The 12,892-nt window shown below is 56.5% G+C and overlaps 1 protein-coding gene across 3 annotated transcripts; it reads right to left on the minus strand.

Annotated features, from left to right (window-relative positions):
* Positions 1-1,788: 1,788 nt before the first annotated feature.
* PI16 (peptidase inhibitor 16) lies at positions 1,789-12,509 on the minus strand. 3 transcript variants are annotated; one of them, XM_062625632.1, is made up of 5 exons: positions 12,274-12,509; positions 9,443-9,661; positions 8,519-8,628; positions 7,015-7,103; positions 1,789-3,569 (listed from the first exon to the last, which is right to left on the minus strand). In XM_062625632.1, the coding sequence occupies exons 1-5, from the start codon at positions 12,436-12,438 to the stop codon at positions 3,427-3,429; spliced, it is 726 nt and encodes a 241-aa protein (XP_062481616.1). In that variant the 5' UTR covers positions 12,439-12,509; the 3' UTR covers positions 1,789-3,426. The 3 variants fall into 3 exon arrangements, with proteins under 3 accessions (XP_062481616.1, XP_062481615.1, XP_062481614.1); XM_062625631.1 differs by lacking the exons at positions 7,015-7,103; positions 8,519-8,628; positions 9,443-9,661; positions 12,274-12,509 and adding exons at positions 3,930-4,379; positions 4,410-4,820; XM_062625630.1 differs by lacking the exons at positions 7,015-7,103; positions 8,519-8,628; positions 9,443-9,661; positions 12,274-12,509 and adding an exon at positions 3,930-4,820 and having other exon boundaries at positions 1,789-3,566.
* Positions 12,510-12,892: the final 383 nt, after the last annotated feature.

Raw genomic sequence — 12,892 nt, forward strand, 5'->3', positions numbered from 1 at the left:
AAACACCATAAATCCCCTGCTGTTAACCCAAATGGCCACAGCTGATGGTTAACACCCTCTCTTCCTCCCATCATACGTGGCCATGGGGCTGCCAGAATCTGGCAGCATCTTTGCTATGGTATTGGCTCCTTCCCCGAGGAGTTTTCTATTTGGTCACCCCAATACCAGAACATCCTTCATGCCAACCCCAGAAAATGGAATGGGAATGCTACAGGAGTCTCCCTTGCATGTTTTGTGTCCTCCCCTGTGCATCACACCATACCCTGCCCTCGCCACGCAGTCATCTTCCGTCCCTCCCTAACCCCCCTTAATTTAGGGTTAAACCAAAGCACCCCAAATGCCTGTGCTGTCAGGGCTCAGCCCCGCTGGGGTGTGCAGGGGGAAGAGGAAAGGGGAATTTCCTTTCTGGGGCTGAATTTTCTGTTACAAGGAACTCTATAAATAGGTCCTTGCACGAGCGCGTGCCTCCAGAAATCGGAACCTCATGGAAACCAAACGGTAACAGCTTTCACAAAGCTCATAGCCCCGGAATCGTGGTGCAACGTTGAAATCCTGGCATCCTGTCGATGGAGTTGTGCTGACGCAGCAGCGCTGCTGCTCCCAGCCCCACGAAGGCTCTCAGCAGGGGGGGGGATCCAGCACTGGCAAAAGATCAGGTGTTGACCAAATGCCCAGGCTTTGCTGGGAGGAGAAGTGCTTTTCTGCTCTTTCTGTTGCTCACAGGGAGTTGGTGCTATGCTCTCCTTCACCAGCTGTGGTCCTGCAGCGCTCCATCCCTGCCTGAACCCTCACCCCTCACATCAGGCAAACACCAGCTGCTCGGGCTCTATTTCTCTCATCCATCCTTAACCCAAGGCTGGTTCTTTATCCCAGAAAGCAGCTCAACAGCAGGAGCTCAGCCTGCGCCGAGAGCAGCCCCACTACCTGGGCAGGAGGCTCTTTCTCATCTGCTTCTTAACTTCATCTGATGCTTGGGATTCAGTGAAGCACCGAAGGGTTCTGCGCGGCGAGTTCGAGCTGCCCAGTTCTCAGCGGTGTCCCTCCCACTGCCATCTGCCGGTCCCCATTCCGCAGGGCTGGCACCGAGCGTGACCTGAAGAAACCCCGGAGGCAGCTGCTTTCCTGCAAGGAAGCTGGTGCTGCTGGGCTCCGGCTGCACGGCGGCATGGAGAAGGGAAATGAGGAGCTGCGGGGCAGCCTGGCCAGGGAAAGCCGGGGGGAAAGGATGGGGAAAAGCCAAAAGCAAAGGCCTGGTGCCAGCATCGCTCCTGGGCGGCGAGCTGAAGTCTTACAGGCCCTTTCCCCGGGCGCTGCTCGCAGCTGGGGGATGTTCTGCAGTGAAAGCGCTGCAGGAACAGGGAAAGTGGGGCCACACGCTTGCATTTAACTTCTGTCCTTGCTGCAAAGATGAAAAACTGTGCTCGGGGCTGGGAGAGGCTGGGAAAACAGAACCCCAGCTTGGATTTCCATTTTTTAACTCTGAGCTCTCTTCCTTTTGCTTTCCTTGCCCCCAGGTTCCTGCGGGGCAGTTTTTGCTTTGGCCTCAGCTGGGTGCTCGGGGAACATTCCCTACAGCATCCCCAGCCTCCTCCTCCTGCTGCTTTTACACAGGCTTCAAAACTTTAAGTTTCACCCTTGCAAAAACTGGCTCCTGGGTGCTTTCACAACACCAAACCCAAACCCCTGCAGCATCCCAGGAGTGATTCTGCCAAGCTCACCATTGAGAGTGTTTCAGTGATAGAATAAGCAGGTCCCCAGCCTCCAGATCCCCCAGCGAGACACTTCACAGCCTTTCACCACAGGGTTTATTCAGTGCATGCTCTGGGGATGCACAGGACACAACAGTGGAGTGGAGGACACAAATATTGGCTTTCAGTTCATTCAACACCTCATCTTTTTAAGAAATCAAAGGATGCAGCGACCAGAGAAGGGACTGGGTCTCCTATTCCCTTCCCACCACTCTTCAAAGCTTGTCACATATTCAACACTCCCTGGGAATCCTCAGGTGAAGGGAACAGAGACATGAAGGGGGGCCTAAACACAGTGTCCCAGACAGTGAAAGTGGTCCTGCAGCAAGTCCTGGAACCACTGGTAACCTCTAGCATCATCCCCTTGGCTCTCTCGAGCTCCAATTTTCACCAGCACACATGCTGACTTTTATTTCTCCTGGACCCAGTTCCATCACACACAAGTTATACGGCAACCAGGATCTGTATCTGAATTCAAATACACTTAAGTTACACACAGAAGGAAGCCATGCAGAAGAAAGCTCTATGAGGAGCCAGCAACAACTCTTTGGTGCTGAAGGTTTGTCTTGTGTGCGTGCACAGAGGTGCAGGCACATGCGTATAATGGTCAAGGCACTGGACTAGAAGAGAAGGAGCAGCTCCAGTGCCTAAAGGGGCTGCAGGAACGCTGGAGAGGGGCTTGGGACAAGGGCCTGTAGGGACAGGCCAAGGGGAATGGCTTTAACCTGCCAGAGGGGAGACTGAGATGAGCTCTGAGGCAGAAGCTCTTCCCTGTGAGGGTGCTGAGGCGCTGGCACAGGGTGCCCAGAGAAGCTGTGGCTGCCCCATCCCTGGCAGTGTTCAAGGCCAGGTTGGACACAGGGGCTTGGAGCAAGCTGCTCTAGTGGAAAGGGTCCCTGCCCGTGGCAGGGTTGGAGCTGGAGGAGCTTTAAGGTCCCTTCAACACAAACCAGGCTGGGGTTCCATGATTCCATGACTGTGGAATGGGTACATGCAGCAGAGAGCAGAAGAGAGGAAGGAGGCGAAGGCTGCAGAGGTGTGAGGAGGAGAAAGGAGAACATTTGGGTAGCACTGGCCATAACTGTACCAGAACCAGGAAGGAAACAGAAATCCTCTCCTGTGGAAAAAAGAAGCCACTCTTTTTGGAGAAGAAGGGAAGAGATGAAACTTCTCCAGAACTGAGACAGACACATCAGGAGGAGCAAGGAGTGCTTCCGCTGGAAACTTATCCTGACAAACCCAACCACCACGTCTCACCTACAGACAAACACCAATGCCCATGTCTCAGTGCCACTCGGTTTCCAAGTCATTGTGCTTTCCCTGGGGACACGGTGCGGCGGGGCCGGCCAGCCACACGGGTGGTGGGAGAGCTCATCACATTCCATTTGGAAACGGACCAGAAGTCCAGGCTGGCTGAGAGGAAAGGAGAAGCATCCAAGGTCCCCAGCACTATGGCAGACACCCTCCTGCCCTTGGGTCTCCTCAGGAAGGGGACCAGGTTCCTATGGGACTGCCAGCTGCCCTTGGCTCCCTGGGGCTGGAGCAGATAAGGCAGCATAAGAAGAGAGCGTGTCAACCTGTATTGTCTGTGGCGTCTCCCAAGCCTGCGAGGGTTGTGGAACAACCAGTGCTGAAGAAAGCCTTGGTGACCGGTGCAGGGGCAGCTGAGGAAGACCATTCAAAGCAGAAGGCCCACCAGGATGACACTGGGCAGGAGGAAGAGCGAAAGCCCCATGCAGGTACTGGGGGCTCCAGCCGTGGGCTGATCCACGCTTGCCTGGTCCGAGTTTGTCTCCAGTTCTTCGGTGCCCAGGGCTCCTGCTGGCGGGAGAGGAGAAAAGGAGGAGTTAGAGGGGAAGGTGCGGGCAGAAAAAGGAGCTCCCTCTCATGCAGGTCCATCGGTGACGTGCACCAAGGCAGGGCGAGATGCGAGGCAGCAGTGCAGCCACCCAGTGAGGCGGTTGGTGGGTTAGTGGGGAGCAGGCTGCAGACAAAACCGCGCTGCGTGGAGGAGACATCCATCCAGCTCCTTTCAGTGTTAGAGGAGAGTGGGGAAGAGTTGGTGCCACGCACAAGGGGAGGATCCAGAGGACCTGGTTCCTCCCAAGCATTCTCCATGCTGCTTGGGGATCACGGAACGTCTGAGGGTCCATGCCAGGACAGACTCCACCATCACCTTACCTGAGAGGGAGTTCTGGAAAGCAGGGCTCTGCCCTTTTTGGTCTTTGGCAGATGAAGTTAAGCGCAAGAAGGTGGGTTCTTCAGGGCTGAAGAGCACTGGCTTTGAGGGGGTTATGAGCTCAGCTTTGTTGAAGCCTAACTTGATCTCTGGAACTATTTGGTTGAGGGATGGAGGTGGGCTGGAAAAGGCCGATTTCTCCTTCCCATCCTCTTTGAGACCTTGATTTGTTTCTGGGACTGATTTGGGGCTGAAGGCTGTGCCCATGCTTTCTAACAAGGCTGGATCCTCTGTAGTTAAGGGGCTAACAGGCTCTCCAGTGTCTACCTCTGCTTCTGGAGACACTTCATAATCTAAGTCTGTTGTGGGCTCCAAGGAAAGAGATAGCCCAGTTGCCCCAGTAGGAGTGGGTCTTTCTGTTTCAGTGCGTTCTGGCTTTGTGGTTGTGGTAGGTTTTGGCTGCACCTTTGCTGTTGTGGTAGAAGCTGGTGTTGTGGTGGTGAGTTTGGGCTTTGGTGATGTTGTAGCAGCAGGTATTGGCTTGGCTGTAGTAGTGGTAGGTGTTGGTGTGGTGGGTGCTGGCTTGGCTGCATCGTTGGTTGTGGTGAGTGCTGGCTTGGTCACAGTTGTGGTGGGGTTTGGTGTGGTGGATGTTAGCATGGTGGCCTTTGGCTTGGTAGTAGTGGTGCTGGGTGCTGGCATGGTGGGCTTTGGCATGGCCATGGCTGTGGTGGTTGCTGGTGTCATGGGTTTTGGCTTGCCTGGGGTTGGCGTTGGTTGTGTGGTGGCAGGTTTTGGCTTGGCTGTTGTGATGGGTGTGAGCGGTGTGGGGCTGGGCTGGGCTGTGGTTGGGAACGTGGTGGTGATTGCAAGTGTGGTTGTGGGTCTTGACTTGGCTGTGGTGGGCACTGGTGTGGTGGGTGCTGGTTTGGCTGTGGTTGTACTGGGTGCTGGTGTTGTGAGTGCTGGTTTGGCTGTGGTGGGCACTGATGTTGTGGGTGCTGGTTTGGCTGTGGTGGGCACTGATGTTGTGGGTGCTGTTTTGTCTGTAGTGGGCACTGATGTTGTGAGTGCTGGTTTGGCTGTGGTGGGCACTGATGTGGGTGCTGGTTTGGCTGTGGTGGGCATTGATGTGGGTGCTGGTTTGGCTGTAGTTGGTGCTGGTGTTATGGGTGCTGGTTTGGCTGTGGTAGGCACTGGTGTTGTGTGTGCTGGTTTGGCTGTGGTGGGCATTGATGTGGGTGCTGGTTTGACTGTAGTTGGTGCTGGTGTTGTGGGTGCTGGTTTGGCTGTGGTTATACTGGGTACTGGTGTTATGGGTGCTGGTCTGCCTGTGGTTGTAGTGGGTACTGGTGTTGTGTGTGCTGGTCTGGCTGTGGTGGGTGCTGGTCTGGCTGTGGTGGGTGCTGGTCTGGCTGTGGTTGCAGTGGGTACTGGTGTTGTGGGTGCTGGTCTGGCTGTGGTGGGTGCTGGTCTGGCTGTGGTAGGTGCTGGTCTGGCTGTGGTGGGTGCTGGTCTGGCTGTGGTGGGTGCTGGTCTGGCTGTGGTTGCAGTGGGTACTGGTGTTGTGGGTGCTGGTCTGGCTGTGGTGGGTGCTGGTCTGGCTGTGGTTGCAGTGGGTACTGGTGTTGTGGGTGCTGGTTTGGCTGTGGTGGGTGCTGGTCTGGCTGTGGTTGCAGTGGGTACTGGTGTTGTGGGTGCTGGTTTGGCTGTGGTGGGTGCTGGTTTGGCTGTGGTGGGTGCTGGTCTGGCTGTGGTGGGTGCTGGTCTGGCTGTGGTGGGTGCTGGTCTGGCTGTGGTTGCAGTGGGTACTGGTGTTGTGGGTGCTGGTTTGGCTGTGGTGGGTGCTGGTCTGGCTGTGGTTGCAGTGGGTACTGGTGTTGTGGGTGCTGGTCTGGCTGTGGTGGGTGCTGGTCTGGCTGTGGTTGCAGTGGGTACTGGTGTTGTGGGTGCTGGTTTGGCTGTGGTGGGTGCTGGTTTGGCTGTGGTGGGTGCTGGTTTGGCTGTGGTGGGTGCTGGTCTGGCTGTGGTTGCAGTGGGTACTGGTGTTGTGGGTGCTGGTTTGGCTGTGGTGGGTGCTGGTCTGGCTGTGGTGGGTGCTGGTCTGGCTGTGGTGGGTGCTGGTCTGGCTGTGGTTGCAGTGGGTACTGGTGTTGTGGGTGCTGGTCTGGCTGTGGTGGGTGCTGGTCTGGCTGTGGTTGCAGTGGGTACTGGTGTTGTGGGTGCTGGTCTGGCTGTGGTGGGTGCTGGTCTGGCTGTGGTTGCAGTGGGTACTGGTGTTGTGGGTGCTGGTCTGGCTGTGGTGGGTGCTGGTTTGGCTGTAGTGGGTGCTGGTCTGGCTGTAGTTGCAGTGGGTACTGGTGTTGTGGGTGCTGGTTTAGCTGTGGTGGGTGCTGGTCTGGCTGTGGTGGGTGCTGGTCTGGCTGTGGTTGCAGTGGGTACTGGTGTGGTGGGTGCTGGTCTGGCTGTGGTGGGTGCTGGTCTGGCTGTGGTTGCAGTGGGTACTGGTGTGGTGGGTGCTGGTCTGGCTGTGGTGGGTGCTGGTCTGGCTGTGGTTGCAGTGGGTACTGGTGTGGTGGGTGCTGGTCTGGCTGTGGCTGTGGGTTTTGGCATGGAAGTGGTTGGGGTGGAGGGCCTTGCCTTTGCTGTCACAGGGGCTGGAGTGGTCTCTTCTACAGTGGGCTCTGGTAAGAGACGAGAAGTGCAGGGTTAGGGCTGCTGTGGCCTCCCCTCAGCAGAGCCCTGTGCTGAGCAGGGCCAGCAGGACCCAGGGGGCTGAAGCAGCAGCCGAGCCCTCTCTGCTCAATGGGGCTGTCCCGCCTCTGGGCTCCCAGCCTGGAGACCTCTCATCCCCCTCCCACCGCTTCCTGCTCCTCAAGGGGCATCCTCACGGGCCAAAGGCTGCAGCCTAAGGGGGCTCCAAGTCCTCGTCCCACCCTCCTCATGGAGCCTGCCAGCACACCTCGTGTCTCACGGTCCAGCCCTGGAACTGCTGGTCCAGGGCTTCCCAATAGCTCCAGCAGCGTTCCGAGCTTGGACCCCAACGCAGGGGTCCCAGTCCCACACGCGCCGCTTCTCTTCACCTACCACACAAGGAGTTGACGCAGACTCTGCCCTCGGGACACTGTGAACATGAGGGTCCTTCCATGTAGGGCTTTCGGCCTTTCATATTACCCCTGCCAGGAAAAAGAAGTGTGAGGAGAGGGGGAAACACCCATCCCAGAGGAGGGGTCTGGTCCAAACGGAATATCCCAGCCAAGGCAAAACTCAGGACTAACGTTGTTAGAGGAGGTGAAGTTTTTACAATAAAACAATAATATAAAATAGTAGAAATGATTATGTTTGAGAAATTTATAAATCAATAGTGAGGTTTTGTATATTAGAAAATGTTGTAACTTTGCAATTTTGTATCACGTTAGTTCTGTAACCAGTGTTGCAATGATATGTGTATGGGTGGATTTAGAAAGGTATGTACTGGAGACTATACCTAAATGGAACCTATGCATAAAGTAGCCAGAAGAGCATACCAGAAGCTGATAAGAAAATGCTAGCGTCCACACAAGGGTTGGGATATATCCAAGTAAGGAAAAGGTCCTGAGGAAGACTCCTTACTTCATCTGAGGAAGACTCCTTACTTCATCAGGACGACCACCAGAGGGGGCGGCGCAAGCGCAGAAGAGGCTGATGTCGTAATAGATTGATGTAGCAATCTTTGATGCATATGTATTAGTCAGTGATGTAATCTCTGTTGAATATGTATTAGTTACGAAATTTTTAGCGTATAAATTGCGAACGCGATGTGATGGGAATCGGAACCAGATTTGGGTGCGTGCCCCTGGTTCCCGGCGCCTCAATAAAGCACCTCATATAACCATCCCAGTGGTTATGGGTTTGTCTCGACGCTAACAACGTGAAAGCCAAGTCTTGGTCTCCTGCCACACCGTCAGTGCCGTTTGCTCAACAGCTTTGCACCAAGGCTGCTGCAGCCATGGAGCCAGCTTCAGGGAGCAGATCCTTCACCACCCCTAGAACAGGGCAGGAGATGGGCATTTGGAGACCTCACTTTGTCTCCCGTCTGCTCAAGACCCCTAAAGTCCTGCAGGCACCAACTGCTCTTGTTGGTGTCATCAGCTCCAAGCAAGTGGTCCCCAAGGCTGGTCCCAGGGCTTCGCAAGCAGGCACCCACCTCTCCTCCCATGTCCAACCGTTTCTGATGCTGCAAATGGGCTTCTCCATCCAAGGTGGCCTCTGCTGCCGGCGGGGAAGAGCAAGGCACAGCCCAGGGAGCTGCTGTTTGCGCCTCAGCTACCGCGGCATCAGCCCCGGGGAGCTCTTTGGGGTAAAGGTGCCCCCCCAGGTGTGTGCCAGGAGCTGACCCACACCTCAGCGGCGGCAGTCATGGGCAGGGATCACCAGAAAACCCTTCCTGCCTTGGTGACCGACCCAAGGTAACAGAGACCTGTCTGGGAATCGCTTTGCCTTTGCTCCTGAGCAAGGCCAAACCCTGCCCTGCTGCGAGGGCTGAAGGAAGGACATCTCCTGCACAGACACCCCACTGCGGCGCACCAGCCACGGGAGGAGTGGGACTTACGGGGGGTAATAGTTGCAGACGAGCAGGTGCATGCCCTCAGCTTCGATTCCATCGATCTTGTCACAGAACTTTGCTCCACAGCCGATCTGGTGCGTGCTGGCCCAGACCACCTGAGGAAGACAGGGCTGAAGGTGAGGTGGTTGGGTGGAGGCAGATAGAGCCATAGAAACATGGACTGGTTTGGCTTGAAGGAACTTAAAGCTCCTCCAGCTCCAACCCCTGCCACGGGCAGGGACCCCTTCCATAGAGCAGCTTGCTCCAAGCCCCTGTGTCCAACCTGCCCTTGAACACTGCCAGGGATGGGGCAGCCACAGCTTCTCTGGGCACCCTGTGCCAGCGCCTCAGCACCCTCACAGGGAAGAGCTTCTGCCTTAGATCCAACCTGAACTTCCCCTGTTTCAGTTTAAAATGGTGCCCTGTTGGTGACCTGTCCCTTGGCACTGCTCTATCACTGCACCAATGTCCTCCTCATCCCCTAGTGTGTGCCCCACATCCCCACATTACTTTAGCATTCAGGATCCTCTCTCTTGCCCTTGTCTGGACCAACCTGGGGCTGCAGGTTGTATATCCAAGTGCCACAGCTTTCCTACTGTATTGTCTAGCCAGGTAGAGCATCACCATCTCTACTTTGGTCCTGGAACACTCTCTTCATCCATACTCATACTTAGCACCACCATCTCTGCTCCTCCTTCCTCCTATCTAGGGCTGAAACCTCGTATCTCTGCCCAAGACCAGCTGGTGCCCAGGTCTGGGTAACCCAAAAATTGCTGCAGAGCTTGTTTAAGCAAAGGTCTTCTCTGAAAGGCTGCTCATGGACCGTGCCCAGGTTCCTTTGTACCATTGTGATTCCTCCCTGGTTCCCCATCCCTCTCTAAAGACTTTGGGAGCCCAACAGCCCCATCCCTCCACCCTGCAGCCCGGTACCTGGGTGTAGTGGCCGCACATCTGCCCGGAGACACACGTGGAAGCTGACAAGTTGTAGTATTTCTCCTCCCCGTTCCAGTCTTCCACAGCGAATTCCAGGTCCAGGACTGGGGCCATAGCGAAGAGGTTTTCCCCCCGGCGGCCCCTCTCCTTGTTGTGGTCCCAGATGCACTTCTCTGCATAGGCCTGAGCAAAGGCCTCCAGCTCCGTGTCCCAGCTCTGAAAGGAGCTCGGTGTCAGCGCGCAGAGAGGGACGCGGGGCTCTCAGCGTGAGCCAGGGTTCGCACCAAGGACCCCGATTTCCCCGTTCATGAGAACGTCAGCTCTCCAAACGTTAGCTCCTGGGTTAAACACGAGGCCAGGGCAGCAGCATGACTGTGACAGCCTTGCCCAGAGCATATGGAATCATGGAATGAACCAGCTCGGAAAAGCCCTTTAATCCCATCCAGTCCAACCATTCCCAGCACTGCCAAGGCCACCCCTAACCCATGGCACTGAGGCCTCGTCTCCACGCTGTGTGAACACTTGCAGGGACGGTGACTGCAGCCCTGCCCTGGGCAGCCTGTTCCAATGCCTGAGCACCCTCTGGGGCAGGAATTGTTCCCCAGCTCCATCTAAACCTGCCCTGGGGCAGCTTGAGGCCGTTTCCTCTTGTCCCATCCCTTGTTCCTTGGGAGCAGAGCCCAGCCCCTCCTGGCTCCATCCTCCTCTCAGGCACTTGTAGGCAGCCATCAGGTTCCCCCTGAGCCTTCTCTTCTCCAGCCTGAACCCCCCAGGTCCCTCAGCCCTTCCCCATCACACTTGTGCTCCAGGCCCTGCACCAGCTTCTAACATCATCATCATGGAGCATGCTCAGCTTAGCACAGAGGAACCGTGACACTGGACAGCAGAAGGGAGGAAACTCACCCCGGGTCATGCAGGAGGGGAACCTGGGGCCACCCCTCTTTGACCAGAGTGGGGATGGGAGGGAGCAGGACACAGCACTGAGCCTGCGAGCACACATTCCTGGGCAACATCATCTGTCTGCTTGGATCAGAGATGTGGATGGCCGAACGCTGCCAGGAGCCCCCTCGCCAGCTGAGCCCACCGGCCACAGAGATGTGCAGGAGGAGGAGGAGAGGTTTCCTCCCAGGGATGCACACAGCCGCAGCTGTTTGGACCGTCCTTACACCATCTGATGGAGACAGCAGCTCTGCTGGGAAGGCAGGCCAGCAAACAGGGGATCCTAAGGGGGGACCTCCCCACTGGGAGCCAGGGATATGTCCGAGAGGGATCAGGGCATGGCCCTGGTGCAGGGCATGTCACCGTCAGGGTGTCCACGGGATAGGGACTAGAGGGGAAGGAAGCACCAAGGCATCTGTAAGGGGGCACGGATGGTGACTGAGCTCCCCCCATGGCCCCAAGGCAGGCTGAGAGCGGTGGCAGAAACCCCATTTGGGAGCGCACGCCCCTGGCACGGAGCTGGGTCTGTGAACAGGGACTCCCCCCTGCAGGGTTTGCCTCGTTCAAAACAAGATTGGCTTCAGGCTCTGGACCCCCCCATCACCGTTTCCACGGCCCCCGGAGCAGTGTCCCCATGGAAGCAGGGGGTGAGCTCAGCCGGGCACGGTGCCACGGCAGCGGGAGCTGGGAGGCAAAGAGAGCCTGAGGAAAGCGAGGATGGAGCTCTCCTGGGAAGCCTCTGCCAAGGAGGTGCCGGGGCCGCTGCGAGCTCCACGCGTGCTGTGCTCACAAACCAGCCCCCGCTCCAGGCTGGGAGCGGGCTCGCTGTGTTGAAGCAGGAACAAAGCAAGGAGAGAGGGAAGGAGCATCTCGGAGCACGCGATCCTCAACGGCAGCTTCAGCCGGGAGCAGCAGTCCCTGGTTCAGAGCTGCTGCTGACTTAAGGACCTGCAGAGGTCGTTTCCCTCAGGCTCCAAAGCCCTCACACTCTGAGTCTCCTGTGCCTTGCTCTGGTGGGTGTCTGTGGGACCATGATCCTTAGGGTTTAGGCTCTGTGCCCTTTGAGTGTGAAGCCGCTCGTCACATCTCCTGTACCTGCACATGGCTTTTTGCTTCATTTGCTCAGTAAGCTCCCATTTACCAGCCCACAAAGGTTTCATTCAGCCTGGACAACTGCTGGGGGCTCTGCTGCAGGCACGCTGCACAGCTCGGTGTGACCAACAGCATCCTCCTCCTCTCACTGCTCTGCAAACAGTGACAAAACCCCTCACGTGCTAGAGAACACCACAGCCAGATGTTGATCAAATCAAGGGGGTGAGTGAGACAAAAAGCACCAGCTTGAGAGCTCGGGTTTGCTCCCACTGCAACCACACGTGATGGTGGGCACCTGATTCAGTTTTCCAAGCAGACGGGGGATCCCTCACCTCCAAGAGCCACACACAAGTCATGGCAGGGGTTCGGAGCACAATGGAAAACCCAAACAGCTGAATGAGGTGGCCGTCATGGTTTTGTCATGTTTGAAGTTGATGCTTCCTCCTACAGATAAAGGCCAATGAAAGGCAGCAGGTGATGCCCGCACAGCATCCACAGGACATCCTCCTCAATCCTCCCCATCGCATCGAGCTCCAGCAGGCACTCACAGAGGGAGCTGCATCGCACTCACACAGAGCATCAGGGCGCCCAGATCACACTTAGGAACTTCCAGAAGTGATCATAAACATCTCTATAGGTGAGCAGAAACTGATCTCTTTAGAGGCATTGACACTTGGCTGTAACCCTACACAAGAATTGCTCTTCTCCCCTAAAGGGAACCGCAATCCCTACAAGCATTAAGACCGAGGCTTGCACTACTCAAACCCTGACATTCCCCTGCACTAAAAGCCACTTACCATCTTCAGCATGTCCATGGCAGGAGGAGAGACCTGGGAGCGATATTTATTATGCCCATCCAAGATGATCTTCTTTTCCTCATCGCTCAGCGATGCTCCAGCATCAGAGCTCAGCTCCAGCACAGCGAGCAACAGGACAACAGGAGGAAGACCTGAGCTCAGCATCGTGCAGCCAGCTTCTGCTCTTCGTAAGCCCACGGCTCTGGCAGTCAGCTTTAAAGCACCTCCCAAAAGCAAGGAACACCCAACAGCTCGAAGACTGGGGAGGAAATGGATTTCTTTATGAGAGCAGAGTTGGGAGCCACAGGAACACACCCAGCTCACATATCGGCCTCATGGAGGAGCAGCAGTATGGCCCTTGCCAGCGAGTGCACAGGGTCTGCTCCCCAGGAGAGACCCTCTGCCTGCAGCCTAACCCCGGGATGGGTGCTTTGCAGCCAAGCCTCTGCTGCTCCAAACCTCAGCCATCCCCGAGGCCCCCGGTTACGGATCCTCTTCCACCTCCTGTCCCTTCCCTGCTGGACTACACTGAGAAGCCCCAAGCAGCCGGCAAAGCCCTGCCTTGTACAAGGGTCCTCCCCTGGCCCTGGAGCGCAGCTGTGTCTGGAAACGAGGACAA

Source organism: Pezoporus occidentalis, unplaced genomic scaffold (assembly GCF_034315485.1).
Source record: "Pezoporus occidentalis ecotype Australia unplaced genomic scaffold, CSIRO_AGI_Poc_V1 ctg280, whole genome shotgun sequence".
Lineage (NCBI taxonomy): Eukaryota > Metazoa > Chordata > Aves > Psittaciformes > Psittacidae > Pezoporus > Pezoporus occidentalis.